General features: G+C 42.1%; 2 protein-coding genes across 4 annotated transcripts in view; one reads left to right on the top strand and one right to left on the bottom strand.

Moving 5' to 3' along the window:
* ptpn21 (protein tyrosine phosphatase non-receptor type 21) overlaps positions 1-1,193 on the bottom strand; it is a 32,287-nt gene extending 31,094 nt beyond the window's left edge. For both annotated transcript variants that reach the window (XM_021574083.3, XM_021574084.3), the window contains exon 1: positions 557-1,193. The gene's annotated coding sequence lies outside the window, so the exon portion shown is untranslated. The remainder of the gene's footprint in view (positions 1-556) is intronic.
* Positions 1,194-9,998: 8,805 nt separating this feature from the next.
* The window catches only part of kcnk10b (potassium two pore domain channel subfamily K member 10b), a 32,325-nt gene continuing 14,723 nt past the window's right edge, over positions 9,999-27,600 (top strand). Inside the window, exons 1-2 of one of the 2 annotated variants that reach the window (XM_021574082.3) lie at positions 9,999-10,138; positions 18,530-18,942. In XM_021574082.3, coding sequence (XP_021429757.1) covers position 10,138; positions 18,530-18,942 — 414 coding nt within the window. In that variant the 5' untranslated portion in view covers positions 9,999-10,137. Of the gene's footprint in view, positions 10,139-10,422; positions 10,757-18,529; positions 18,943-27,600 lie in introns of those variants that run through there. The other variant, XM_021574081.3, reaches the window with a different exon arrangement.

Below are 27,600 nucleotides of genomic sequence, written 5' to 3'. Positions count from 1 at the left end.
CAGATATGAGCATATATTTATTTTTACGTTAGTTAGTCCAGCTAGCAAAGTCAGGTGGCTAACTAGCCGTGTTAATTTAGTTAGCAAACGTTAGCTCATTAACGCCATCAAGTTGAAGCAACAAATTACTTCGGGTTACATGAAAAATAAACAAAACACTACTTTAAACAAAGCTAGCTATACGGTTTTGAAAAAGAGATGCTCCCCAAAAAGCCTAAACATAGAACCAAAGACAGTACAGTACGTTTAAAAACTATCCAGTAAGTTACTTCATGGTTTCCCAAGCTCGGTCCTGCCACCATCCTCAGACTGCACTTTTTGTGTTTTGTCCTTGCACCACACAGTTGATCCAAATAACCAACTCATCATCAAACTTTGATTATTTCAATCAGCTGTGTAGTGGTAGGGCAAAAGTTTGGGAAAGCCTGCAGTACACTAACTTTAGCTAATTAGCTTGCAGGCTAACATAGCTAACGTCGTCAGCGTCAAAATGGGCTCTCCATCACCATAACAAAATCCCTGCAAATAGCCAGATAGTTGACATTAGCATCTTTACCTTATTGATGTCCGCCAAAAGCAAATTAGTCCATTTGTAAATTGTGCATATCCAAAGCTGCCGCCAGTCATTATAGGTGATAGTTATGTCAAATATCGAAAAGGTTTAGTTTGGAATCTGCATACAGAAAACCAACTCGGCTAACGACGTGCTTCACTTCCTGCCGAAAGAGCAACAAGTGTGTATGAAGCTCTACATCCGCGGATCTATATTATCCTCTTTTTTACACAACCGTTTTCCTATTATGCTGATTTACATAGACAAACAAAACTATGAGCATTTACATTAAATATAATATTTTCTTCAGGTCCTGTATGAGTTTCAACGGTTGTATTTCTTTTTAAAAGTTTGAGTAGTTCTTCAACAGCGGCGTGATACACGGCAGATTTAGAGGCAATGACATCAGACAGCTGGAATGCCAGGCAGGGAAAATGACAAGAATGAGACAGCTGCCACCCTGCTTACGACGTACGTTATTCAGCCCCGTACACCGAAAACCTATATTTCTGCTCATGTTATACTCATTTGTGAACTGTCCGTTTACTTTACTAATTTATGAATGTCAGCTGAGGTTGCTGTAAAATAGTGTGATACTGCTGGATGAAAATAGACGCACACACACCCCTCCCACTCGGACAAAGCTGAGACAAGTTGACTTTTGTGCAGAGTGCATGATGAAAGAGGAGGCGGGTTCATAACAACATAACAAAACATTTTATTGTAAACATGAACAACACTGTTAGGCAGTCACAGCAAAGGTCACAGTTAACTAGGCTACATGTTGCAGAGAGCACAGTGCCTCTTATTAAAGGTATTTCCTAGAATATTGACTGATACTCAGTTATTTGAAACCAATAGGCTACAAAGTGAGCAATACATTGATAAATATATAAAAATACATTTCTGGTCTAGTTAATTCTCATTATTGTGTAACAATAATCAAAATACATATTGGTCAATACTTTGTACCGTAAATCATTTACAAAAAGTATGAAATATACAGCTTCCATTTATAAAACACATTCGAGATTCAAAAACCTCAATATCGAGTTGCTCGTAGCGAAAATAGCATCCGTTGACTTCAAAGCTCATTAAACTAATCCTTAAAATACAAATAAAATCAGAACTCATCATCACTGAAAAAGGCTAGTGTTTATATTCTCAGTGACTCCTGGCGCTGGGAAATCAGATGCATTGGACACGTGGAAAGACTCTTCCAGCTCTTTGGACAGTCCACCATGATTGTTTTCTAGGTTGATTGTGATCCTCCTCAAGGGGCAGAGGGGTATTTTCACCAAGTGAAAGACAACAGCCTTTTTCCCTGTCATAATCCTGCTCATCAAGGCCCTCTGTACCTTCATCAGCATCAGGTGAACTAATAGACAGACACAGAGTCAGTCCTCTCAGGAGGAGGGCTACCATGTAACGGTGTTGATACTGACAATGGAACGACATTCTCCAGCCCACCACTGTCCTTGTTACTAAACAATGCATAGGGAAAAAGGCAATTGTCCTCTTTGGTTTCTGATGGTGATCCTCTGTCTAGAGATTCCATACCATGCAGATGACTATGAAGAAGGTAAATCTCTGTCTCTTCACCAGCCTCAGGCTCTGCACCACAGGTAGGTGTGTTCGCTGGACTTTACAAGTCATTGCGCAAAGTTTCCAGAAGATGGCGCATTTTGTCCTTAAAAATAACATAACCAAACTTATTGAAAAAATTTCACTGTGTGACACTGAGTAATTCTCTGACAGATCTCTAATTTCACGTACAGAATGTATCAGCTTGTTTGATTTCCTTTTTGCCATTTTGTATGTAAGCATGAGTGTAAAAAAAACAACACAATAAGGCTGCCAGTGCAGATGCCCATGTAGAGTTGAGACACTCACCTCATCTAGTCAACGTTTGTTCTTGTCCACATGACGTTCCAACAACTCCTCTATAGCCCGTTGGAAGAAGAAGAAATTAGTATCAATACCTACACGTGGTAACAACACATTCATATTCACAAGGAGACAGAGACCAGTTAATCAACATCATTAATGCCCCTTTTTAAAGACCTATTACAGGTTTCATGAGGTGGGATTATTACGAGTAACATCACTTGTGATTTATAGCCCAGCATTAATACCATATGAGGTGCTGTCGACAAGGTCTCTCATGTCCTGAGAAAAACAGTTAATATAAAAGTGGCATACACTATACAGTGCATTCGGAAAGTGTTCAGACCCCTTCCCCTTTCCCACATGTTGTTACAGCCTTATTCTAAAATTGATTCAAGAAAAAAAATCCTCATCAATCTACACACAATATCCCATAATGACAAAGCGGAAAACAGGTTTTTAGAAATGTTTAAAAAACAGAATTACCTTATTTACATAAGTATTCAGACCCTTTGCTATGAGACTCGGAATTGAGAATGGGTGCATCCTGTTTCCAGATGTTTCTACAACTTCATTTGAGTCCACCTGTGGTAGATTCTATTGATTGGACATGATTTGGAAAGGCACACAACTGTCTATAGTCAGGTCCCACAGTTGGCATTGCATGTCATTGCACAGTGACAGGATGCCACCTTTCCAACAAGTCAGTTTGTAACATTTCTGTTCTGCTAGACTTGCCCCGGTCAACTGTAAGTGCTGTTATTGTGAAGTGGAAACATCTAGGAGCAACAATGGCTCAGCCCCGAAGTGGTAGGCCACACTGTGAAGTGGTAGGCCACACAAGCCTACCACTTCAGATCACCATGCGCAATGCCAAGCGTCGGCTGGAGTGGTGTAAAGCTCGCCGCTGTTGGACTCTGGAGCAGCGGATGCCAGGAGAATGCTACCTGCCCCAATGCATAGTGCCAACTGTAAAATTTAGTGGAGGAGGAATAATGGTTTGGGGCTGTTTTACATGGTTTGGACTAAGCCCCTTAGTTCCAGTGAAGGGAAATCTTAACGCTACAGCATATGGTTAGACTATTCTATGCTTCCAACTTTGTGGCAACAATTTGGGGAAGGCCCTTTCCTGTTTCAGCATGACAATGCCCCCATGCACAAAGTAAAGTCCATAGAGAAATGGTTTGTAGAGATCGATGTGGAAGAACTTAACTGGCCTGCACAGAGACCTGAACTAAACCCCAGCAAAGGGGGGACCAACTCCATATTAATGCCCATGATTTTGGAATGTGATTACTTTGACGAGCAGCTGTCCACATACTTTTGTTCATGTAGTGTACCTTTCAGAGTACAGGCACCTGGACAATATTTCATTTGTTACATTAGCAATACATTCAAGGTACATTAATTATTTCTCCCTGTAGAGAAAATAATGGTAAGCCGGAATGGTTACTTTACAGGGGAACTATGTACTGTAGGTGAGACTGCTAGGAGCTGCTAGGGCTCTGAAGTGATCTTGAATTTATTATATCTAGCAGCCTATTTCACACTTTACCATCTTCTCCTATATTTATAAAAGCTTTTAAAGCAGTAATTAAAAGTTTAGAAAAATCATTCTTACTCTGCAAAAAAAGCCCTCTTCATGATAGGAGATTTCATTATTTCTGGTGAAACCCTAGAAGACAACAATCAAGACAAAATACATACTTTTTCACAGAAAGCACAGCATTAAAAACACAACAAATACAGTCTGAAACCAGTATAAACTGTACCTGTATGAGAAAATGAAGTGATCGCTGCTTCTGCTCCTGTTTCTCTTGCTTCATTGTCCAAATGCTGACAGATTCATTGAATTTTACTCATCGTCTGTGTCCGAGCGCTCACGCTCTGTACCATGTCCATATAATAACAGAGTGAACAATTCATTCTGCTTTAATTAGTCTCCATGTGTTTAATTAAGCTTTCTAAACATTTACAAGTATAATTTGCTCAAAACTTGTTCGTTGTTAATGAGTTTTGGCGTTTTTTTTCTCCTTATTTAGACCAGAGTTGTTTACTCTGCGTCTGAAATATTTGTGACTTCAATAATATTGACCTTGCAGCACAGTTAGTGTAATTCACCTCTCTCAATTTGAAATATTATTTTTATTGGATTCTGTTTCTTGCTACTCTCAGACAAACCAGGCTGTCAATATGATGGATGCTGCCTTAGTCATCTCCCCCTTTACTATTACCTTATGGCAAGACTTTGGCACTGCGTCCAGATCAATCACATTTGTCTCTATTCTAGCCAATCCTACTTCTTGTCTATCATATTCTTAGTTTACCATACACCTCTTCAACCTTCTAATTCTAATGGATGCTGATCTTGCATTGTAGTTGCTCTTAAATTAACAGCAACAAAACTCTATGAATTCTACCACACTTTTTTCCTAACTATATTGTATAATACTGCAATATGTTCCTCCAGGATTGAAGGGTTTAATCCAACCTCTGTGAATGTGAGCGGGCTGACTGAGGACTTCTCTCAGAGCTGGCATCTTTCCTCAACTGTTACCGCCGTAACGAGTCATTGTCTGTGAATGTACACAACGATGATTAACTAAATCAGGTCATATCGCCTATGTGTGATTTTCTTCTTCTTGGATTTTGTGATCGATTTCAGGCCACTCTGGTAGGCCTACATTATGATCAAATAGCCACAGTAGCCTACTTGGCCACGGATAAAACTGTAACTTATAGCGGGTACAGCCTCAGCATTCACAGTAAACATGTGCTGGAAGTTGCACAGAATTTTCACAACTTTCAAGTTTGCGCTCAGCAGACCTGAAATTTGCTCAGTGCCAAACAAAATTAGAGGGAACATTGGCCAGTACATCTCTGGAGCTGAGCTCCATGCCATCCAGGACCTCTATACCAGGCGGTGTCAGGGGAAGGACCTAAAAATTGTTAAATACTCCAGACACGCAAGTCATGGACTGTTCTCTCTGCTACCACACGGCAAGCAGTACCGACGCACCAAGTCTGGAACTAACAGGACACTATACAGCTTCTACACCCAACCTATAAGACAGCTAAATAGTTAGTTAAATTGTTAACCAAATATAATTTATTGTGGTTGAATTAATTGTTTGTGTGCTCTGATTGGTTGCAGCAGTTATGACTCTGGAGAATGCACCTCCAACGGTTTCCTACAAGATGGTGGTGCTTTACTGCGTTTCCTGCCACAGGACAGAGAGGGAAAGACATGGCAGCGCTGCAATTGTCTCCAGACAGCTAGCAAGGTAATTCGTGAGAAGTGAAAATTGCATGTAAGTGGTAATCACTGAATTATTGTAGCAGCCCTGTCGTACTGAGTATTTTGAGACTAAACCTTTAACCTTTAAACAACCTGCCTGCTGTGGCAGTTCAAGCCCACCAGCATACATCCCTGATTTTAAAGGGTAGGTAGTATAAACGTAATCACTTGTAACATATGGATTTGCATTAGTATACACATCAAAAGTCCCAATACAAAGTTACACCTCACTTTTTGATTTTGGGGGTTATTACATAAAACAGATCTGAATTCTGAAGAATGCCGAAGTCATGTCTGAAAATGTTTTTCCAGGTGTGATGTAATATGGAGGACCCTGCAAGCCAGCTTATTCACTACAATATAAACAGGCTGAGTTAGCTACCAAAGCGAGGGGGAGGCAGGCGCTTCACCGGGCTGAGGGAGAGTCAGGGAAATCCAATAGCTACAGTGCATTCGGAAAGAATTCAGACCCCTTGACTTTTTCCACATTTTGTTACGTTACAGCCTTATTTTAAAATTGATTAAATATTTAAAAAATCCTCATCAAACTACACACAATATGCCATAATGACAAGGCAAATACAGGTTTAGGAATTTTAGAAAATGTATTAAAAATAAAAAACAGATACCTTATTTCAAAAAAGTATTCAAACCCTTTGCTATGAGGCTCGAAATTGAGCTCAGGTGCATCCTGTTTTCATTGATCATCTTGCTCAGGTATTTCAACATGAAGCCAATGGTGACATTAAACCAGTTACAGAGTTTAATGGCTGTGTAGTTACTCCACAATACAAACCCAATTGACAGAGGGAAAAGAAGGAAGCCTGTACATAATAAAAAAAGATTCCAAAACATGCATCCTGTTTGCAACAAGGCACTAAAGTAATACTGCAAAAAAGTTGGCAAAGCAATTCACTTTTTGTTCTGAATACCGAAGTGTTATGTTTGGGGTAAGTCCAACACAACACATTACTGAGTACCATTCTCCATATTTTCAAGCATAGTGGTGCCTGCATCATGTTTTGGGTATTCTGTAATCGTTACGGACTGGGGACTTTTTCAGGATAAAAAATAAACAGAATGGAGCTAATGTAACAGCTGTCCAGTGAAGACAAGTACGCTGGTCTCGGCACCAGTGTAACAGATGTAATCGTACTTCGTAACTTAATGCGTTGTGTTTTTAAAGAAAGGACTGTCAATCAAGCGATCCCAGTTGATTGTTGTTTTTTCTGACAATAGACACAAGGAAGCACATTAGATGTGCAGGACAACAGTATGTGGATGGCTGTAGATTCGTGATAAATCTGGAAATAACTGTGAATTAGCAGGGAGCTAATGTGTCCATTACAATTGGAGCATGTTAGCTAACTCATCTCTTCCAGCAATAATTGTACAAAGCACATCCCAGAATGCCTCCAATATCTAACAGGTACCGTACACATATATAGACACATCAGGACATGTACATAGTGAACTCGTACACGTTGAAAATATGAAAATAGAATACAATATTTCAGTATGTGACCTACCGCTTGCATGTCAAAATCAGACTGGGAAAAATGTATGCTTGCGATTTCCCCCTATCTGCAAGCATGACCAATGACATAACACCTTATTGACATCTGACTTGAACCAACCAATTAGAATACATAAACATAAAATACATATTTATGCAGTGTCAAGTGGAAAGATAACCAACCCTGTTACACTAAGCACAGTCAAAATCCAAGAGGAAAACCTGGTTCAGTCTGCTCTTCACCAGTCACTGGGAGAGTAATTCACCTTTCAGCAGGCTTACCAAGCAGGCTTACCAAGAAGACAGTGAATGTTCTTGAGTGGCTGAGTTACAGTTGACTTAAATCTACTTGAAAATCGATGGCAAGACCTGAAAATGGTTGTCTAGCAATGATCAACAACCAATTTGACAGAGCTTGAAGAATTTAGAAAACATTTATGGGCAAATGTTGCACAATCCATGTGTGGAAAGCTCTTAGAGACTTACCTAGAAAGACTCACAGCTGTAATCGCTGCCAGAGGTGCTTCCACAAAGTATTGACTCAGGGGTGTGAATACTTATGTAAATGAGATATTTCTGTATTTAATTTTCAATAAATAAGCAAACATTTCTAAAAGGATGTTTTATTTTGAATTCAGGCTGTAACACAACAACATGTGGAATAGGTCAAGGGGTATGAATACTTTCTGAATGCACTGTAAGTACATGTTGATTTCAGAAAGCAATTATCCCATACCATTAACAGTATAGGCCTATACCAGTAGTCAATAGATGGGGTCATGCCAGACATGACATCACACACTTACAGTAAATGGTCTCGCTCAACAGCAACGGCCAATCAAAGATAAGGTGATAAATACCCCTTCTCCAAACACAAAGAAAAAACAGAAAATCTGATGAACACTATTTTGAGTACTCTTTGGTCAAAGGAACATGCTGTCAACAGCATATTGCTATTGCTGCCATGTTCCTTGTTTTGTTTAAGGGACCTTTTGACCCAGTACCGCCCATTATGAGCAAAGTATTATGATTTATTTTACAGCTGTGTGGTGAAGTACACAAGTGGGACAGATAACTCTCCCTCAAGGCTGGAGTGTTGGCAGTGTTGGGCAGCCCACTTACATCATAAACCAATGTTCTCTACTTTTACCAATTTGCTCGATATTTCCTCTCAGATTCCTGAGTAGTGATCATTTATGAGCCTCAAGCTTGAAATATCTCTCTTGAAGTGTAAAGGCAAAAACTCTTAATTTGTGCAACTCAATATTAGGAAGGTGATCTTAATGTTTTGTACTCTGTGTAGCTACTTGTGTAAAACATACATATTTAAATGTTAAGTGCATGAACCATAGGGACAAGGGTCATGTCAGCCATACATTTGTATTAATGACAACTTTGTGTACAACAATCAATCCTCAATGTGTACATGTCATTGACATACGGTAGGCTGTATGCAGGCAGAAACCCTCTTGTTAACCTTTTAAATGCAGATGTGTTAATTCTGAATAATGTCCTCTGACATGCCCTAGTAGTTGTTCACCTCTAATTTTGCAATGGGGTTTTGTACTGTGTATTTGAATATTGTTTTCTTACACATATTGTATTTCTACTACTGTACGTTGCTTTTTAGTTAGGCTTAGGCCTACACTGTTTATACACACCACCTTTTATGTATATACTGGATTCTTGACATAGCTCACTGTAATATATATACTGCTGTACATGTCATTCTTCCTTTATCTTGTGTAAATTCATCCTGTCTGTATACGTGTAGATTGCATTTGGATTACTGTTAGTGCTATTTGGGTTGTTAATTGAATTCGTTATAACATTTCTTGATTTATTTTTATGTTTAAAAAAATATATATTTGTGCGCTTGTTTGACGTTTTACTGCTTTGTTTGGGAGCTAGTAACATACGCTTTTCGCTGCACACCGTACAACATCTGCTAAACTGTGTGAGCGACCAACAAACTTTGATTTGATTTATTCACAAATCTATGCCCACAAAAGGATGACTACAATAGCATATCACCAACCAATGGCTTGCTTTCCTTGCAGACAGTTTTTACACTTGGTATGCCAATTCTATTTCAGTTTAAAGTCAGACAGCTGTCTATCATAACTGGTTGAAGGTTCTTGGGGAAGCATTGTCTATAGCAACTACAGCCGCTCAGTGTTTCTGGAGGTGCACTTTTCTCATTGTGGAATACCATTGTAATGGTTTCTCTGGATAATTATACATTTGTTAAACAACAGTGAGATGTTCAATGAACTGTATCAAAATGAAACGAAATGATGATATATCCATTTGTTTGTTTAATTTCTTTAAAAAAGTGTCCACTAGTGGTTGAATGATATGCAATTATACTACTCAAATGCATAATTCAACACATATGCAAATCATAGGACATTTTGATGTTATTAACATCACGGCAAGGTGCTTCGTTCAGCAAGGCCGATCCACTGCAAAAATAACAATAATTTGATTTAATTTCAGTTTTTTTTAAACAAATTGTAGCCTACTGACTGAAAGCGCGTGTTGTATCTTAAATGCATTTCAAGCATCCCTATAAAATAAGTGATGTTTATCTAGAACCTCAAAATAACAGCGCAAGATTTTATGGCATCTTTTTAAGGGGCACAGTGACAGTATTGCAGAGATTACTGGTCTCGATGTAGGCTATTGATTTTGATACATTATGTATGATTTCTCCAACATCGGATGATGTAATGTTTTTTTTAGTTGTCTATGCTTGAATACATTATTTATGACTTTTACTCCCGCGCCATGTGCCTACACGCCGGTACCCAATCGTGATTGGAGTGGAGTGGGAATTAACTGAAAAAGGAGGATAGACGCTATCCCCCCCTGTCACAAAATAGTAAGTAAACCATTTAGACATTTATTAATTAGCATGTATATAATGAGCCTACAGTATTAGTGGTAATATCATTAGTACTTTTAGAAAATCGTCCATTGATGGAGAGATGGACTACTATCCAAGAAACGTCGTTATTCCTTTGTTGGGGTTACATCCACATCCTTGTGTGAAGTTCGTTGTTCTAAATGCGTTCGTTGTCCACTTCTGTTCGGAGCCTTCTTCAAGTGTTCTGGCGTGCGAAATGTGTTGTAGCCCATAGGGTGGTCCTGAGTGGTGCGACAGACAGTACACATACATAAACCTCATTACTATCAACCGCTGGGGTGCACCCACCCATGTCAAGCTGAGAAGGATAGGCAACATCTATGGCTTCAGACCCTGTCATTGCTCCAGACACATTTTCGCCTTACTTTTCGGGTATATTTTATCATGCCATTCGAAGCAACAATAATACATATTTGTGACAAGGGCGCTGGCACATTTGTTTTATTTTTCTACATTTTCTCAAGCGCTATTGAGCAGATCTATGGTCTTTGTGTTTATTGAGAAGAACAATAGCTATGAAATTTCCACTGGAAAACCCTAGAAAACAAGTCAATTTGGACCCGGAACAACAAGGTTAGTAAATGTACATTTTACTCTAAAAGTGGAGTTTGTGTAATGATAGCTTTGTGCAAGGATATGTTGACTGAAGAACCTGGGTATACAGTTGTCTCAGCATCTTTACTGTGTGACTTGGACAAAATTAGTTACAATGTGAATAGCTTTTCTTTCAAATAATTTATTTTGTGTTTATTTAATCTAAAATAGGAGCTTTAATGCCATTTACAATCATGCAATGTGCTTTTTATGACGCCAGGCGGTTGGGAGTGGATCTCTTTCTTCTCCATCCCTTATGTGCTCAGCTGTGTGGTAGGCTACAGTGTGCTCTTCGTTAGGGATAGATAGAGGCGGGGATAGGACAGCTGCTGGGGAGATGTCGTTCAGGCCAATTGGGAATTACTGGGCAGAGACAGAGCCTTTCTACTTACATTCCGCATGCTATTATCTGATTCAGTATTTGAATGTGGTCCTCCACTCTTAATCTCCATACTGAACCCACACAGACAGACTCCTTTCATGTGATGTTTCCTCATCTACAGCTGCTAGGCTGGATAAATCAATATTCTGGCCTCCCACTGTGCCACTTGCCTGGCTTCCCAGACTCCTTGTTCCAGCCAAACGCTACGCCACGCCCACGGATGTTAGCTTCTTCTCCACAATGAGTCTGGATCATAGATTTATGATAGACATCGCATCATTGTATCTGTCCAAGTATGGCGTATATGAGAGCATGGGCAGGGCCATTGAGGCCATCTCCATTTTGAAGTAGTACATTTTCTTCTTCTACTACTTCAATGACTTTGCAACGAAACTGAAAGGGTGCACACTGCCACCTGTATATTGTGTTGTTTGAACAGGTATAAAGCCAAGGTTGGTGATTTACTGCCACCTGCAGTTCTGGAATGTTTGCTCACAAGTATAATTAATTGGCCGATCCAAAGACAGTACAGTATGAAGATAGGCATAAACTGCTTCTCCAATAGAACTGCCCAATCATGCTTGTAGGCGATGCCATGGCAACGCTGGCTAGCTAAGCTCATGCGCAGAAAGACAAATTGGGTCTAACAGTCGTCTCATGCTGAACTGCACATGTACAGGCTATCAAGTCAAAGGGAATTCTTCAATATAAAGTTGGTTTTGACAAAAATGAAAACTTGTCAATTTTTCACTTTTCCAAAGGTTGGAGTAATAACACATTCAACTACCATTATCCCAGAAAACCTAGACCCACTCCAATTTGGATACCGCCTCTACAGATCCACAGATGATTTAATCTCTAACGCATTCCACACAGCCCTTTCCCACCTGGACAAAAGGAACACCTATGTGAGAATGCTATTCATTGACTACAGCTGAGCGATCAACACCATAGTGCCCTCAAAGCTCATCACTAAGCTAAGGACCCTGGGACTAAACACCTCCCTCTGCAACTGGATCCTGGAGATCCTGATGGGCCGCCCCCAGGTGGTAAGGGTAGGTAACACATCTGCCACGCTGATTCTCAACACAGGGGCCCCTCAGAGGTGCGTGCGCAGTCCCCTCCTATACTCCCTGTTCACCCATGACTGCATGGCCATGCACAACTCCAACACCATCATTACGTTTGCCGACGACACAAAGGTGGTAGGCCTGATCACTGACAATGATGAGACAGCCTGCAGGGAGTAGGGAGGTCAGAGACCTGGTAGTGTGGTGCCAGGATAACAACCTCTACCTCAACGTGATCAAGACAAAGGAGATGATTGTGGACTATAGAAAAAGGAGGACCGAGCACGCCTCCATTCTCATCGATGGGGCTGTAGTGGAGCAGGTTGAGTTCCTTAGTGTCCACATCACTAACAAACTATCATGGTTCAAACACACCAAGACAGTCGTGAAAAGGGCACGACAACACCTATTCCCCCTCAGGAAACGGAAACGATTTGGCATGGGTCCTCAGATCCTCAAAAAGTTATGCAGCTGCACCATCAAGAGCATCCTGACTGGTTGCATCACTGCCTGGTATGGTAACTGCTCTGCCTCAGACCGCAAGGCACTACAGAGGGTAGTGCATACGGCCCAGTACATCACTGGGGCCAAGCTTCCTGCCATCCAGGACCTCTATACCAGGCGGTGTCAGAGGAAGGCCACAAAAATTGTCAAGGACTCCAGCCACCCTAGTCATAGACTGTTCTCTCTGCTACTGCACGGCAAGCGGTACCGTAGCGCCAAGTCTAGGTCAAAAAGGCTTCATAACAGCTTCTATCCCCAAGCCATAAGACTCTTGAAAAGTTAATCAAATGGCTACCCGGACTATTTGGATTGTCCCCACCCCACCCCCCAATTTTACGCTGCTGATACTCTCTGTTTATTATTCATGCATAGTCACTTTACCTCTACCTTATTTGTTATATATATTTTTTTCTTCTTAAAACTGCATTGTTGTTATTAAGGGCGTGTAAGTAATCATTTCACTGTTGTATTCAGCGCATGTGATGAATACAATTTTATTTTAAAGGGATACTTCAGGATTTTGGCAATGAGGCCTTTTATCTACTCCCCCAAAATCAGATGAACTCATTGATACCATTTTTATGTCTCCGTATCCACTATTTAGGAAATTAGAGGTAGGTTTCGTGATCCAATGCTAACTAATGATTGGAAGTCTGTGGGTATCTGCTTGCATGCAACCAGATACCCATAGACTCCCAGTTATTACGCTAACGCAAATTAGCAATTGCGCTAGTGCAACTTCCTTCAAACAGCATGCAGAGACATAAAAATGGTATCCACGAGTTCATCGGACTCTGGGTAGGTAGATAAAAGGTATCATTGCCAAAATCCCGAAGTATCCCTTTAAGACATTGACTCGAACATATGTTGAGCAACTGGATGCATCCGGTTTTCAGGGGAAATGGAAGGAGAACCTGTGACACGACTTCCACTTTTGGGCATTAATAAAGCTACACTCTGTCATAACTCCTCCTCCACATTTACTGGATCGGTTTGTCAAGATCAGAAGTAATTAAATGCCGCTCAGGCGTTTCTTTTACACCTGCTATGTTAGGTTACGGAACGAATGCGTACACATTCGGGGATATCTGATTGGTCCAGAAACCGATGGGTTGGGCCAGAGCAAGAACACGTGGGTAAAGCGCTGGTTTGAAAATTCGTCATTGGCTTTGATTTTCTGATGGTTTAGAGATAATCCAATTGCTGATGACTTTGTTTTGTATAATGCCTCTCGTCACCACAAACAACTTCAATGATGGCAGTCTCAGACTAAAGTATGTAACGTATAGAGAATGATAGAGGCCTCTAGTGGCCAAAAGGCCGATTTAGCATGGGCAACGCCATTGAGGGCTTCCACCATTTTAATGTAGTTAACTGGGTGCAACTTCCAACTTTATTGGCTGATCCCTCTTAATGACCCCGCTGGAGTCATGTCCAACTGGCTCATCAGGAGGGATCAGCCAATCGTGAAGAAAAAAATGTACTACTTCAAAATGGAGTTTGTCTCAATGGAGATGCCCCCTGTACTCACAGACGTCATAATGGGAACTATATAGGGATGCTCTACTATTCTTTGAGCTAATGACAGAGCGGCGGAATAATTGAGTTTGAGTAGTCAGGCTACTGTGCCCCAACAGTATACAAAAAGTTTAGGTGTCAGATTTAACACTTGCACTTTGTGTGGCTTGGCATAAGATATTTCTGTTGTAAACATGGATAGGAGGTATGAAATGATCATATCATGATCTCCAATCATCATCATAATGGCCTGTGGATGGCATCATCATATCCAGGATTTACCAGCCAATACCAGCCAATCAATCAAGAAAAAAAAATCATCTTTATCATCCATGCAGTTTAATTTAGCTTTTCTTTGAAGATCCTCCAGTGCATCACATCACACTTATTTTTGTCCTGTCAGCTTTGTATTCCTCTGGTAACGTCTGGATGAGAGACAGAGAGAGCGGTGGAAGATGGGGAGGAGGAATGTATTGGATAAAAGCATTAGCCTACTCTCCTGCATAATCAAATCTTGTAAAACTATGGAACTAAACAGGAGGTGGGTTCAGTGGTTTGAATACTATTATATATTTTGTGAAAGCTGAACTTGGAGCAAATCAAATCAAATTTGATTTGTCACATACACATGGTTAGCAGATGTTAATGCGAGTGTAGCGAAATGCTTGTGCTTCTAGTTCCGACAATGCAGTAATAACCAACAAGTAATCTAACTAACAATTCCAAAACTACTGTCTTGTACACAGTGTAAGGGGATAAAGAATATGTACATAAGGATATATGAATGAGTGATGGTACAGAGCAGCATAGGCAAGATACAGTAGATGGTATCGAGTACAGTATATACATATGAGATGAGTATGTAAACAAAGTGGCATAGTTAAAGTGGCTAGTGATACATGTATTACATAAGGATACAGTCGATGATATAGAATACAGTATATACGTATGCATATGAGATGAATAATGTAGGGTAAGTAACATTATATAAGGTAGCATTGTTTAAAGTGGCTAGTGATATATTTACATCCTTTCCCATCAATTCCCATTATTAAAGTGGCTGGAGTTGAGTCAGTGTCAGTGTGTTGGCAGCAGCCACTCAATGTTAGTGGTGGCTGTTTAACAGTCTGATGGCCTTGAGATAGAAGCTGTTTTTCAGTCTCTCGGTCCCAGCTTTGATGCACCTGTACTGACCTCGCCTTCTGGATGATAGCGGGGTGAACAGGCAGTGGCTCGGGTGGTTGATGTCCTTGATGATCTTTATGGCCTTCCTGTGACATCGGGTGGTGTAGGTGTCCTGGAGGGCAGGTAGTTTGCCCCCGGTGATGCGTTGTGCAGACCTCACTACCCTCTGGAGAGCCTTACGGTTGAGGGCGGAGAAGTTGCCGTACCAGGCGGTGATACAGCCCGCCAGGATGCTCTCGATTGTGCATCTGTAGAAGTTTGTGAGTGCTTTTGGTGACAAGCCGAATTTCTTCAGCCTCCTGAGGTTGAAGAGGCGCTGCTGCGCCTTCTTCACAATGCTGTCTGTGTGAGTGGACCAATTCAGTTTGTCTGTGATGTGTATGCCGAGGAACAGGGTGTACAGGAGAGGGCTCAGAACGCACCCTTGTGGGGCCCCAGTGTTGAGGATCAGCGGGGAGGAGATGTTGTTGCCTACCCTCACCACCTGGGGGCGGCCCGTCAGGAAGTCCAGTACCCAGTTGCACAGGGCGGGGTCGAGACCCAGGGTCTCGAGCTTGATGACGAGCTTGGAGGGTACTATGGTGTTGAATGCCGAGCTGTAGTCAATGAACAGCATTCTCACATAGGTATTCCTCTTGTCCAGATGGGTTAGGGCGGTGTGCAGTGTGGTTGAGATTGCATCGTCTGTGGACCTATTTGGGCGGTAAGCAAATTGGAGTGGGTCTAGGGTGTCAGGTAGGGTGGAGGTGATATGGTCCTTGACTAGTCTCTCAAAGCACTTCATGATGACGGAAGTGAGTGCTACGGGGCGGTAGTCGTTTAGCTCAGTTACCTTAGCTTTCTTGGGAACAGGAACAATGGTGGCCCTCTTGAAGCATGTGGGAACAGCAGACTGGTATAGGGATTGATTGAATATGTCCGTAAACACACCGGCCAGCTGGTCTGCGCATGCTCTGAGGGCGCGGCTGGGGATGCCGTCTGGGCCTGCAGCCTTGTGAGGGTTAACACGTTTAAATGTCTTACTCACCTCGGCTGCAGTGAAGGAGAGACCGCATGTTTTCGTTGCAGGCCGTGTTCATTTCAAAGCCACAGTAGGTTTCAAATCTAGATCGCCATTACAACCATGAGTTATGCTAATAATGATGGAACCATTTGTGATTGGAATTGAATGGCTATTTTTAGACGGATGCAGATTTAGTGGTAGAGAAATAGCTCAACCCCTTTCATAAAGTACTCGTCCAAGTATGATAAACTGTAGTGCCCATTTATTCCATTCCACTCATTTATCACAAACGATGCAAACCAACTCATGGTTTTGTCAGAGGAGTCAAGAAACTTGAATGGGTGGGCTGTAGAGTTGGATGTTCTATAATATCCATCAGCAGGCCCCTTTCTGTAGCTTGCAGGTCTGAAAATATTACACAAAATGTCTTCCTAAAAATAATCCCACCCACCCTAAGAAGTTAATTGTGAATTCCTTAATTGTGAAGTTACTCTTTTTGGGCCAGTTTCCCAAACTCCTAGTCTTGGACTAAAAAGCAAGCTCAATGGGGAATCTTAATTGAAAGTAGTTTTAAGTCCAGGACCATGCTTCATCTGTGTCTGGCAAACTGCCCTTATTGTCCTAAAAATAGCTTGAAAATGTTTTCCTAGGCACCGGTAATGTGGTAACTCAATGTGGCCACGTTGGTGTTGATGTTGGTGAATCTCCGGCTGTGTGTTCTCATCCTGATGACAGTTTGTTTTGATCAATTTAAACTGTGATCCATGCCAAAGGATGGACTAACATGATTTCAATCCCTGTAAGTGAGTGAAACTTCCTTGATGTCCTTGAGTCTTCATGACAGGTTGTGTTGGTGTTCATACTAAAGGATGCTAGACAGTTGTTCCAGGAACATAGTATGTGGTAGTGTAGTAAATGTATAATACAGTAAAATACACAAAAAGTACAGTTTAAATAGAAAAATACAATTCTTCACAAATTACGCATATTCTCCCAGATATGTATTAAATGAATACATTGCATATAGTATGCAAAGTATGACATATCCTGCAAACAAGGCTTCTTGTTGCAATTACACAAACACATCTTTAGTACAATAAGATATTTGCTTCTAGAATACTGACAGGGGCTTTTTAGATTGTGTCACTTTAAAAATAAATAAAAAATGGGCTAGCACGTTACATAGCCATATGGCCAGTCAATCTCTCAAATTAAACAAAGAAGCACCTCCCTATGAACAATGAGCTCTTTTTTTAAAACAGAGTGTTAGGTATTGCATCATGGTGAAACCCAGCCAGGCCCCTCCCACCCTCCCTGGGGCTCAGTCAGAACAATCTCCCATAGGAGGAGATCTAAATATGGATGCCTCCTTGACAAAGTCCCCCACCTTGGGTGACCCCAACCCCCTCCCCATTCACATGCATTTATTGCACTTATTTATTATCACATGCATTTATTATTCGCAATGCAATGACCCAGTGGCAGTTATCCCCCTCTCTTACTGGCCACGCTTGTCTATTAGAGAGATTGAATCCTGCTTTCGGAGAGGAAAGCGTATACATTTTTTAAGCACACTCTTGTCAATGTTCTTGGTGTCTCTGTGTGTCAACAACAACTTGTCCTTCCCTTGATATCAAAACACCCACCGCATAATGCCATTTAGATACGGCTGTGGAAATTAGAATCGAGGGTTGAATACAAAACAATTCTCACTGTGGTAACATTATTACATATCGCAATGGCCTGCTGGGATCTCAGAGAGAGAGAGAGATGAAACGCTATTCTACCCTAGGGTGGAATGGGGCATCAGTCCAGGGCTGCAGGCTGAGTACTACACTAATGGCTTCTATCATTAGTCTGCTCCGATAGATGAATACAGTTATCCCATCTGCCTCTCCGTTAATGTCTAGAACTGCAGAGGACAATGCACCATACTTGAACTTTGACTGTTTTGGGGTATTATTCAGGGCAGGTAAGGTCAATGTCAACATTGTCAAAATGCCCTGTAATAACAAACTAAAATGCTATATTCCTAGAGGTTAATTAAAACAATAGTTTGCTAACACTATTACTCTCTCTCCTCCTGTTAGTGGCAGTCCAAACCAACTTGGTCCCTCCCAAGAAGGTCCAGTCAGGGATGGTCCAATCCAGCCCTGTCCAGGCCAGTGGGGCAGCCATGCAGAACCCGATGGGCTGTGATCCCAAGGGGGCCAACGGCCACTGCCCCTTACCCCGGCTCTCCGTCTCCTCCCGTTCCGCCAGCGTGGTGGCCAGCATGGACACCACCGGTGACCTCTTGGCCCTCCACTCTGTGATGAAGTGGAAGACGGTGGTGGCGGTGTTTGTGGTGGTGGTGGCCTACTTGGTGGGTGGCGGCTTGGCCTTCCGGGCCCTGGAGCAGCCTTTCGAGAGCAACCAGAAGGACAGCATCACCCTGGAGAAAGCTTTGTTCCTGCAGAGGCACCGCTGTGTAATGCCTGCTGAACTGGAGGCACTCATCAAGGTGAGTGTTGGTGGTGGTGGTGGCTCACTACATGTGGACACCTTCTTGTCAAACATCTCATTCCAAAGTCATGGGCATAAATATGGAGTTGGTCCCCCCCTTTGCTGCTATCACAGCCTCCACTCTTCTAGGAAGAAGATCCACTAGATGTTGGTACATTGCTGCGGGGACTTACATACATTCAGCCACAAGAGCATTATTGAGGTTGGACACTGATGTTGCACGATTAGACCTAGCTTGCAGTTTGCGTTCCGATTAAACCAAAGGTGTTTGATGGGTTTGAGGTCAGGGCTCTGTGCAGGCCAGTCAAGGTCTTCCCCACCGATCTCGACAAACCATTTCTGTATGGACCTCGCTTTGTGCACGGGGGCATTGCCATGCTGAAACAGGAAAGGGCCTTCCCCAAACTGTTGCCACAAAGTTAGAAGCACAGAAGTGTCTAGATTGTCATTGTATGCTGTAGGGTTAAGATTCCCCTTCACTCGAACTAAGGGGCCTAACCCGAACCATGAAAAACAGCCCCACACCATTATTCCTTCTCCACCCAACTTTACACTTGGCATTATGCATTCGGGCAGGTAGCGTTCCCCTGGCATCTGCCAAACCCAGATTTGTCCGTCAGACTGCTAGATGGTGAAGTGTGATTCATCACTCCAGAGAACGCATTTCCACTGCTCCAGAGTCCAATGGTGGCGAGCTTTACACCACTCCAGCCAACGCTTGGCATTGCGCATTATGATCTTAGGCTTGCGTGCGGCTACTCGTCCATTTCATGAAGCTACCGACGAACAGTTATTGTGCGGATGTTGCTTCCAGAGGCAGTTTGGAACTCTGTAGTGACACTACTCTGTAGTGTAGTTGCAACCAAGGACAGACCATTTTTGCGCCCCACGCGTTTCAGCACTCGGCAGTCCCATTCTTTGAGATTTTGTGGCCTAACACTTCGCGGTTGAGCCGTTGTTGCTCCTAGACGTTTCCACTATAATAGCACTTTCATTTGACCGGGGCAGCTCTATCAGGGCAGACATTTGACAACGACTTGTTGGAAATGTGGCATCCTATGACAGTGCCACTTTGAATGTCCCTGAGCTCCTCAGTATGGGCCATTCTTCTGACAATGTGTCTATGGAGATTGCATGGCCGTGTGCTCAATTTTATACACCTGTCAGCAACGAGTGAGGTTGAAATAGCCAAATCCACATACTTTTGGCCATGTAGTGTATGTGTGTGCGTGTGTGGCTGACCTTCATAAGGGATCATTGGGGCGTTGAATAGTGATGGTTATAGTGAATTAATAATTTATGTGATCTGGCAGATAATGGGATCTGTTTATGATAGATGATCATGGGATCCTCATAGAATTCTTTGGGTCAACATGTGCTTACAATAAGTATTGGTCTGTTCATATGAACACTAATCTTTTAAAATTATATTCTATGTTCTGGAGCAATTATGTTATAGTGAATGGACTTCGGTATTGTCATATCTACAAAGTTATGGGTGTGCAGCTTTAGTGCAAAAGTACATATATGTATGATGAGTTACGTAGATGCCCAGCTAGAGAAATGTAAAATAGGGTTGTTTGTATCCATATTACATTTGAAATCCTGCTTTAGTAGCTCATTATAATTCCTCCAGCTGTCCATGAGTCATGAGATATGAGTTAGGAACTAGCTAGCTAGTCAGGATTGTTATCGGTAGCTAGCTTAGCCAGCTAACTTTCTTAGCTAACTAGCTTGGAAATGAAACAACTCCCTGAGGAACAATAACGTTTGACACCTGGCTAGCTAACATTAGCTAGCAACAACTCTTACCCCTAAACTCCTGCTTGCTTCACACAAAGTAGCTAGCTAGCTTGATAAAATATGTTTATTAATATCTGGTACTTCATTCAGCTGACTAACATTAGCTAGCTAGTAAATAATTGAAAGGACAGCAAACATTTGATGTTCTGACACTACACTAATGTTAGACCTACTGTGTAAATTGTTCCCTTACCTCAGTTCTTTTGAAGTCTTTCATAATAAACAAAGTTATGTCTTGTTGTTGAAATCACAGCTAATATTGCGGAGAGGCCTGACATTTTTTTTGAAAGACTGTGCTAAAAGAATTATGTTAGGACAGTGAGTGGATCTCTCTAGCTAACTGACACTGAAATTCATATATTCCTGCCCCAACGTGAGTAGTACTAGCCAGTTGGTCGGGTGTGTACTGACGTGATGCTATGACGTCTCCTCTTTCCAAGGGTTATCACTAGTTACCACAGCCACAAATGGCTAAACCCTGCCTTTTTCTACAAGTTTTCTTAAAATATGACTTTAAACAACCTTAATCACACAGCTAACCTTATGTCTAAATCTAACCTTAAATTGAGACTAAAAAGCAGAACATGTTCAAGAAATGTTTACAATATAGTTAATTTTGACTTTGTGGCTGTGGTAACTAGTGACAACCCTTTGCAAGCGCGAGTGTCATGCAGTTTACACACCCGAAAATGTCATTATGTTAATGCCCAATAATGAGTATATTGAGAATGTACGATCCCGGAAATAGTTATTTTCATGCAGTGCATGGGAACACACCCTGCTGACTACCCCCTGGTCAGCTGTGTGTTCTGTCACGAACCGGCTCGTAGCCCTTAACAAAAAGGGAGACAACGCAGAGATCAAGGGATTACAAAAATATATTTTATACCTATATACAATTAATGATGATGTGTGTAGTCAGTAATGTAAGTGAATGGTTTTGTGTATAGATGATGATAATGAGGGGTGCTTAGAGGTGCCAAAACAAAGGTATTTATTCCCGGGGACACACCCGAGCCCAGTTGTGTCCCGTTTAGCTGACGACCCGGCCGGCGCTGCCCACTGACATCCTATTAAGGAAAACAAGATCACAGAGAAAGAATTCGGCAGACTGAGTGCATCCACCCACAAGTTGAATGACAAATCCACGAGAGCAGCAGCCAGCACCCTAGTTGAGGTAAGCAACCTCTTTGCATCCCCAAAAGCCTGTTGACAGAGGAGACCAGACGAGACCACCTTAGCTTTCAGCAAGTCTGTCATCAGAGTGATTACGGTAGAGAAGTTCCTACAGAAACTACAGTAATAACCAATCATTCCCAAGAAACCCATCAGTTCCTTTTTAGTAGTTGGCGGTGGGAAAGCATCAATAGCTACCACTTTAGCCCGAACAGGATGCACTTCACCCTGCCCAACCACCTTACCAAGGTACGTAACAGTCGCCTGAGCCAACAAACATTAATCCAGATTGATAGTGAAGCAACCAGCAGCCAGGCGGTTGAACAAGGCTTGAATAAGGGACAGATGCTCCTCCCAGGTATCTGCATAAACCACTACATCATCCAGATAAACAGCACAACCGACCAGACTGGAGACAACCCTGTTCACAAGGCGCTGAAAAGTGGCAGGTTCATTACACAGGCCGAAGCTCATAACCAAATAAAAGTACAGACCGGAGGGTGTAATAAAGGCAGAGATGTCACATGCCCTACTCGTCTGGGGCACCTGGCAATAGCCCTTTAACAGGTCAACTTGCTCACAAACTTAGATGCTCCGACCTGATCAATGCAGTCCTCCATCCGAGGAAGAGGAAATTAATCTGGTTTAGTGACACGGTTTACCTTACAATAGTCCGTACAACATCTGTTTGCCCAGAAGCCCAGCTGAAGAAAGAAGACTGCAATATCAATCTCAGCATCCAGACAATGCCGTTTCGCTCAAGAAACTACAGAACTGCTGACGGATGGGGTCAGCATCTCCAATGTCAATATCGTGTTCTATTAAGTTTGTACTTGTAGGTGTATCAGAAAACAACTGGAAAACTCAATCAGACCGACCAACTCGTCCCGCCTATCAGCAGGTAGATGAGCGAGAAGGCTATCCAAAACATCCAGTGACTGAATTTTTCAATCTACCCTGCAGTACGCAATCGTCAGGACCAGGGACATCCTCCTCACCATGCACGGATCTAGCATGACAAAAAGAAGAACCCAGCAATCCAACAGTACCGGCCAAAATAACAGGTTTACTGTCCTCTGTGGACTCCCAGTTCGGCCCCAGAGGAATGTGCATCATAGGGCTTTAGCAGATTTACAGTTGGCACAGTTGGTGCGCAGATGGCACAGTTGGTGCGTTTTCCTCCATTCTGGAAAACTAGATAGTTTTGCTCAGTGCACTGGTGCACAACCGTATATGGACCTTGAAACATGACTTGAAAAGGAGAACCAACAATTGGCAGCAGAGCAAGAACCTGGTCACCTGGACTAAAGTGACGAAGCTTAGCTCGCTGATCAAATATACCTTTCATCCTCCCCTGTAAAGATGATAGCTTCTCTTTAGCCATCTCACTAGCGGTGTACAGGCGTCGCCAGAAATCACACACAAGATAACAAGGACTGAGGTGGCTCAGGAGACTTCCAGTCATCCTGGAGGACCGCTCCTCCATCTCCGTACAATAAGCTCTCAACAAAGTGTTTGATGGAAACATTCCAGCGGTCCTTGACTCTGCGCCAAATTGTGTTTAATATGGAGCTGTTGGAGAACCTGACCAAACAGATTAGAGGTGAAATTAGAACCTTGGTCACTCGGAATGACCTTAGGGATTCCAAACAGCGAGAAACTGAGTCAAAGCTTTTAGCACAGGCTTAGTCATGATAGACCAGAGAGGATAGGCAGCAGGAAACCCAGTGGTCTGACACATCACAGTGAACAAGTAACTACTACCATTCTTAGAGTGAGGTAGAGCTCCAACACAGTCAATAATCAGATACTCAAAAGGCTGGCTGAGTACGGGAATAGGAAACAGCAGTACCTGCTTAATAGCTTGATTAGGTTTACCCGTTAATTGACTGGTGTTACAGGTTGATGAAGGCAGAAACATCCCTCTTTAACCTAAGCATGTCTCAGTATGTAATTATAGGTTTTCCTCACACCCAGATGTACAACAACATCATCGTGGGAAGTTAACTCCACCTCAGGAAGCTTAGCTGGAAAAACAACCAGACTAATAACCTCCATCAAAACTACTATAAGGCACCCACGTTCTCATCAGAACATTGTCCTGGAGAAAATAGCCATGCGACATCTCCCAACTGTTCCACAGCCACAGTTTGGTAATGAACTCTTCTCATGTAGAGTCAGCCTGTTGCTCCGTGTTTAGATCAGAGCGGGGCACAGATAACGGAATAACAGGGAAAGTAGTGACAGATTTCTTTGTAATGTCATCATTAGCCGACCCAGTGACCAGGTCGCCACGGCTCATGGAACCCGTCACGCGCACGCAAAGAACACCTCTGCGTGGCTTAGTGGAAACCATCGGAAATGAAGACATGACAGGCCACACACGCTCACTAGCCAAGTTATTCCCATGGATAACGTCGATTCCCTCAACAGGCAACGAAGGACGCATCCCTAAAACAACCTCACCTTTCACCAGTTAAGAATCCAACATCAGTTTATGCAAGGGAATTGACAGCGGGTTCAAACCGATTCCCACAATTTAAACACTATTCCCCGAATTAAAACACTATTCCCCGAATCAGTCTCAGCAGATTGTACTAACCTCCTCGGAACAATGTCCCAACAGCCAAGTACTAGATAGTGCCTTTTTGGATCATACAGCTGTAAGACAGAAAATGTAACAGAAACATAATGGGGATATCGTATGTCAGATCATGTCAGGTTATTCGTCTTAGACAGCTCTTTTTCACTTTCAACTGATGAAACTGCAAATCTCACACTGTTTTGGTGAGTGTCTGCTGAGATCTTTGTTATTATCCTGGAAACAGATGGTCGTTACGGTAATTTGAGACAGAGTCAAGGGTCTATGTGTGTTGACCCTACCCTCAACACAAGCTATGGCTGCGTGTTTATGTGAATCCAACCGAACCCCAACATACAGTTGAAATCTGAAGTTTACATACACTTAGGTTGGAGTCATTAAAACTCATTTTCAAGCACTCCACAAATATATTGTTAACAAACTATAGTTTTGACAAGTAGGTTAGGACATCTACTTGTGCATGACACAGGTAGTTTTCCAACAGTTGTTATTTCACTTATCACAATTCCACTATCACAATTCCAGCAGGTCAGAAGTTTACATACACTAAGTTGACTGTGCCTTTAAACAGCTTGGAAAATTCCAGAAAATGTCATGGCTTTAGAAGCATCTGATAGGCTAATTACATCATTTGAGTCAATTTGGAAGTGTACCTGTGGATGTATTTCAAGGCCTAACTTCAAACTCAGTATCTCTTTGCTTGACATTATGGGGAAATCAAAAGAAATCAGCCAAGACCTCCAATTTTTTTTTGTAGTTATCCACAAGTCTGGTTCATCCTTGGGAGCAATTTCCAAATGCCTGACGTTACCACGTTCATCTGTACAAACAATAGTACGCAAGTATAAACACCATGGGACCACGCAGCCGTCATACCGCTCATGAAGGAGACGCGTTCTGTCTCCTAGAGATGAACGTACTTTGGTGCGAAAAGTGCAAATCAATCCCAGAACAGCAGCAAAGGACCTTGTGAAGATTCTGGTGTAAACAGGTACAAAAGTATCTGTATCCACAGTATAACGAGTCCTATATCGACATAACCTGAAAGGCCGCTCAGCAAGGAAGAAGACACTGCTCCAAAACCGCTGTAAAAAAGCCAGACTACGGTTTGTAACTGCACATGGGGACTAAGATCATACTTTTTGGAGAAATGTCCTCTAGTCTGATGAAATAAAAATAGAACTGTTTGGCCATAATGACCATCATTATGTTTGGAGGAAAAAGGGGGAGGCTTGCAAGCCGAAGAACACCATCCCAACCATGAAGCACAGGGGTGGCAGCATCATGTTGTGGGGGTGCTTTGATGCAGGAGGGACTGGTGCACTTCCCAAAATAGATTGCATCATGAGGTAGGAAAATTCTGTAAATATATTGAAGCAACATCTCACGACATCAGTCAGGAAGTTAAAGCTTGGTCGCAAATGGGTCTTCCAAATGGACAATGACCCCAAGCATACTTCCAAAGTTGTGGCAAAATGGCTTAAGGACAACAAAGTCAAGGTATTGGAGTGGCCATCACAAAGTCAATCCTATAGAAAATTTGTGGGCAGAACTGAAAAGGCGTGTGCGAGCAAGGAGGCCTAGAAACCTGACTCAGTTACACCAGCTCTGTCAGGAGGAATGGGCCAAAATTCACCCAACTTGTTGTGGGAATGTTGTGGAAAGCTACCCGAAATGTTCGACCCAAGTTAAACAACTGAAAGGCAATGCTACCAAATACTAATTGAATGTATGAAAACTTCTGACCCACTGGGAATGTAATGAAAGAAATCAAAGCTGAAATAAATAATTCTCTCTACTATTATTCTGACATTTCACATTCTTACAATAAAGTGATGATCCTAAATGACCTAAGACAGGGAAGTATTACTTGGATTAAATGTGAGGAATTGTGAAAAACTGAGTTTAAATGTAAGGTGTATATAAACTTCCAACTTCAACTGTACATATGACATACCCACCAAGCAAGCCCAGGAGCCACGCTCTGTAATTCACGTGATGAATGAGAATAGCAGAGGCAAGCTTCCCTTTTCTCTTCCTGAATAGGTTCTTCATTAGTCTCAGCTTTTAGGTAGTAAATGACCCCAAAGACAGAATCAACGCTGCTCCAGTGAGTATCGAGGTGCCCGTCTTTCTTTTGCCCGCTTTATGTATATTATTTCCACACCCAGTTACATTCAGATTAGTGGAGTATCATCTTTTTCATTATCTCTGAAGTGGCTGATTTGAAAACAGGCAAACTAACCAACTGCTGTGTTTGTAGAAATCAATGGCAGTATTTCCTGAAGAAGGTGTTGACATAAAAAACATTTAGCATGGTGTGCCTAGAGGCTCCATTGGGAATCTATTATTCATTGCATGGGCTGCCAGTCACAGACCTTCCCCATAAGCAGCAGCAGCAGCATCAGCCAGCTGCATCCACATCTGACCCAGCGGAGAGCATTGGGAATCTATTATTCATTGCATGGGCTGCCAATCACATACCTTCCCAATAAGCAGCAGCAGCATCAGCCAGCAGCATCCACAGCTGACCCAGCAGAGAGCATTTCTTCAGCATTACCTGTGGTTTATAATGGTATTGAGCAACTATAGAGATTATTTGTGAATGCCATAGTATCCAAATGATATCAAGGATTTGGCAGAAGTGCTATTAGCTTTTTTTGCTTCAGTATAAAGGAATACATTGGAAATATGAGGTTGAGTCAGGGCTGTTGCGGTGACCGTATTTTTAAAACATTTTTATTTCACCTTTATTTAACCAGGTAGGCCAGTTGAGAACAAGTTCTCATTTACAACTGCGACCTGGCCAAGATAAAGCAAAGCAGTGCAACAAAAACAACAAAGAGTTGCACATGGGATAAACAAATGTACAGTCAATAACACAATTGAAAATCTGTATACAATGTGTGCAAATTAAGCAAGGCAATAAATAGGCCATAGTGGCGAAGGAAATACAGTTTAGCAATTAACACTGGAGTGATAGATGTGCAGATGAGGATGTGCAAGTAGAAATACTGGTGTGCAAAAGAGCAGAAAAAACGAAAAACAAATATGTGGATGAGGTAGGTAGTAGGT

This window comes from Oncorhynchus mykiss, chromosome 19 (genome assembly GCF_057628025.1).
Source record: "Oncorhynchus mykiss isolate SJ-2025 chromosome 19, ASM5762802v1, whole genome shotgun sequence".
In the NCBI taxonomy this organism is placed as follows: domain Eukaryota; kingdom Metazoa; phylum Chordata; class Actinopteri; order Salmoniformes; family Salmonidae; genus Oncorhynchus; species Oncorhynchus mykiss.
This window is presented reverse-complemented; position numbering and strand designations above follow the sequence as displayed.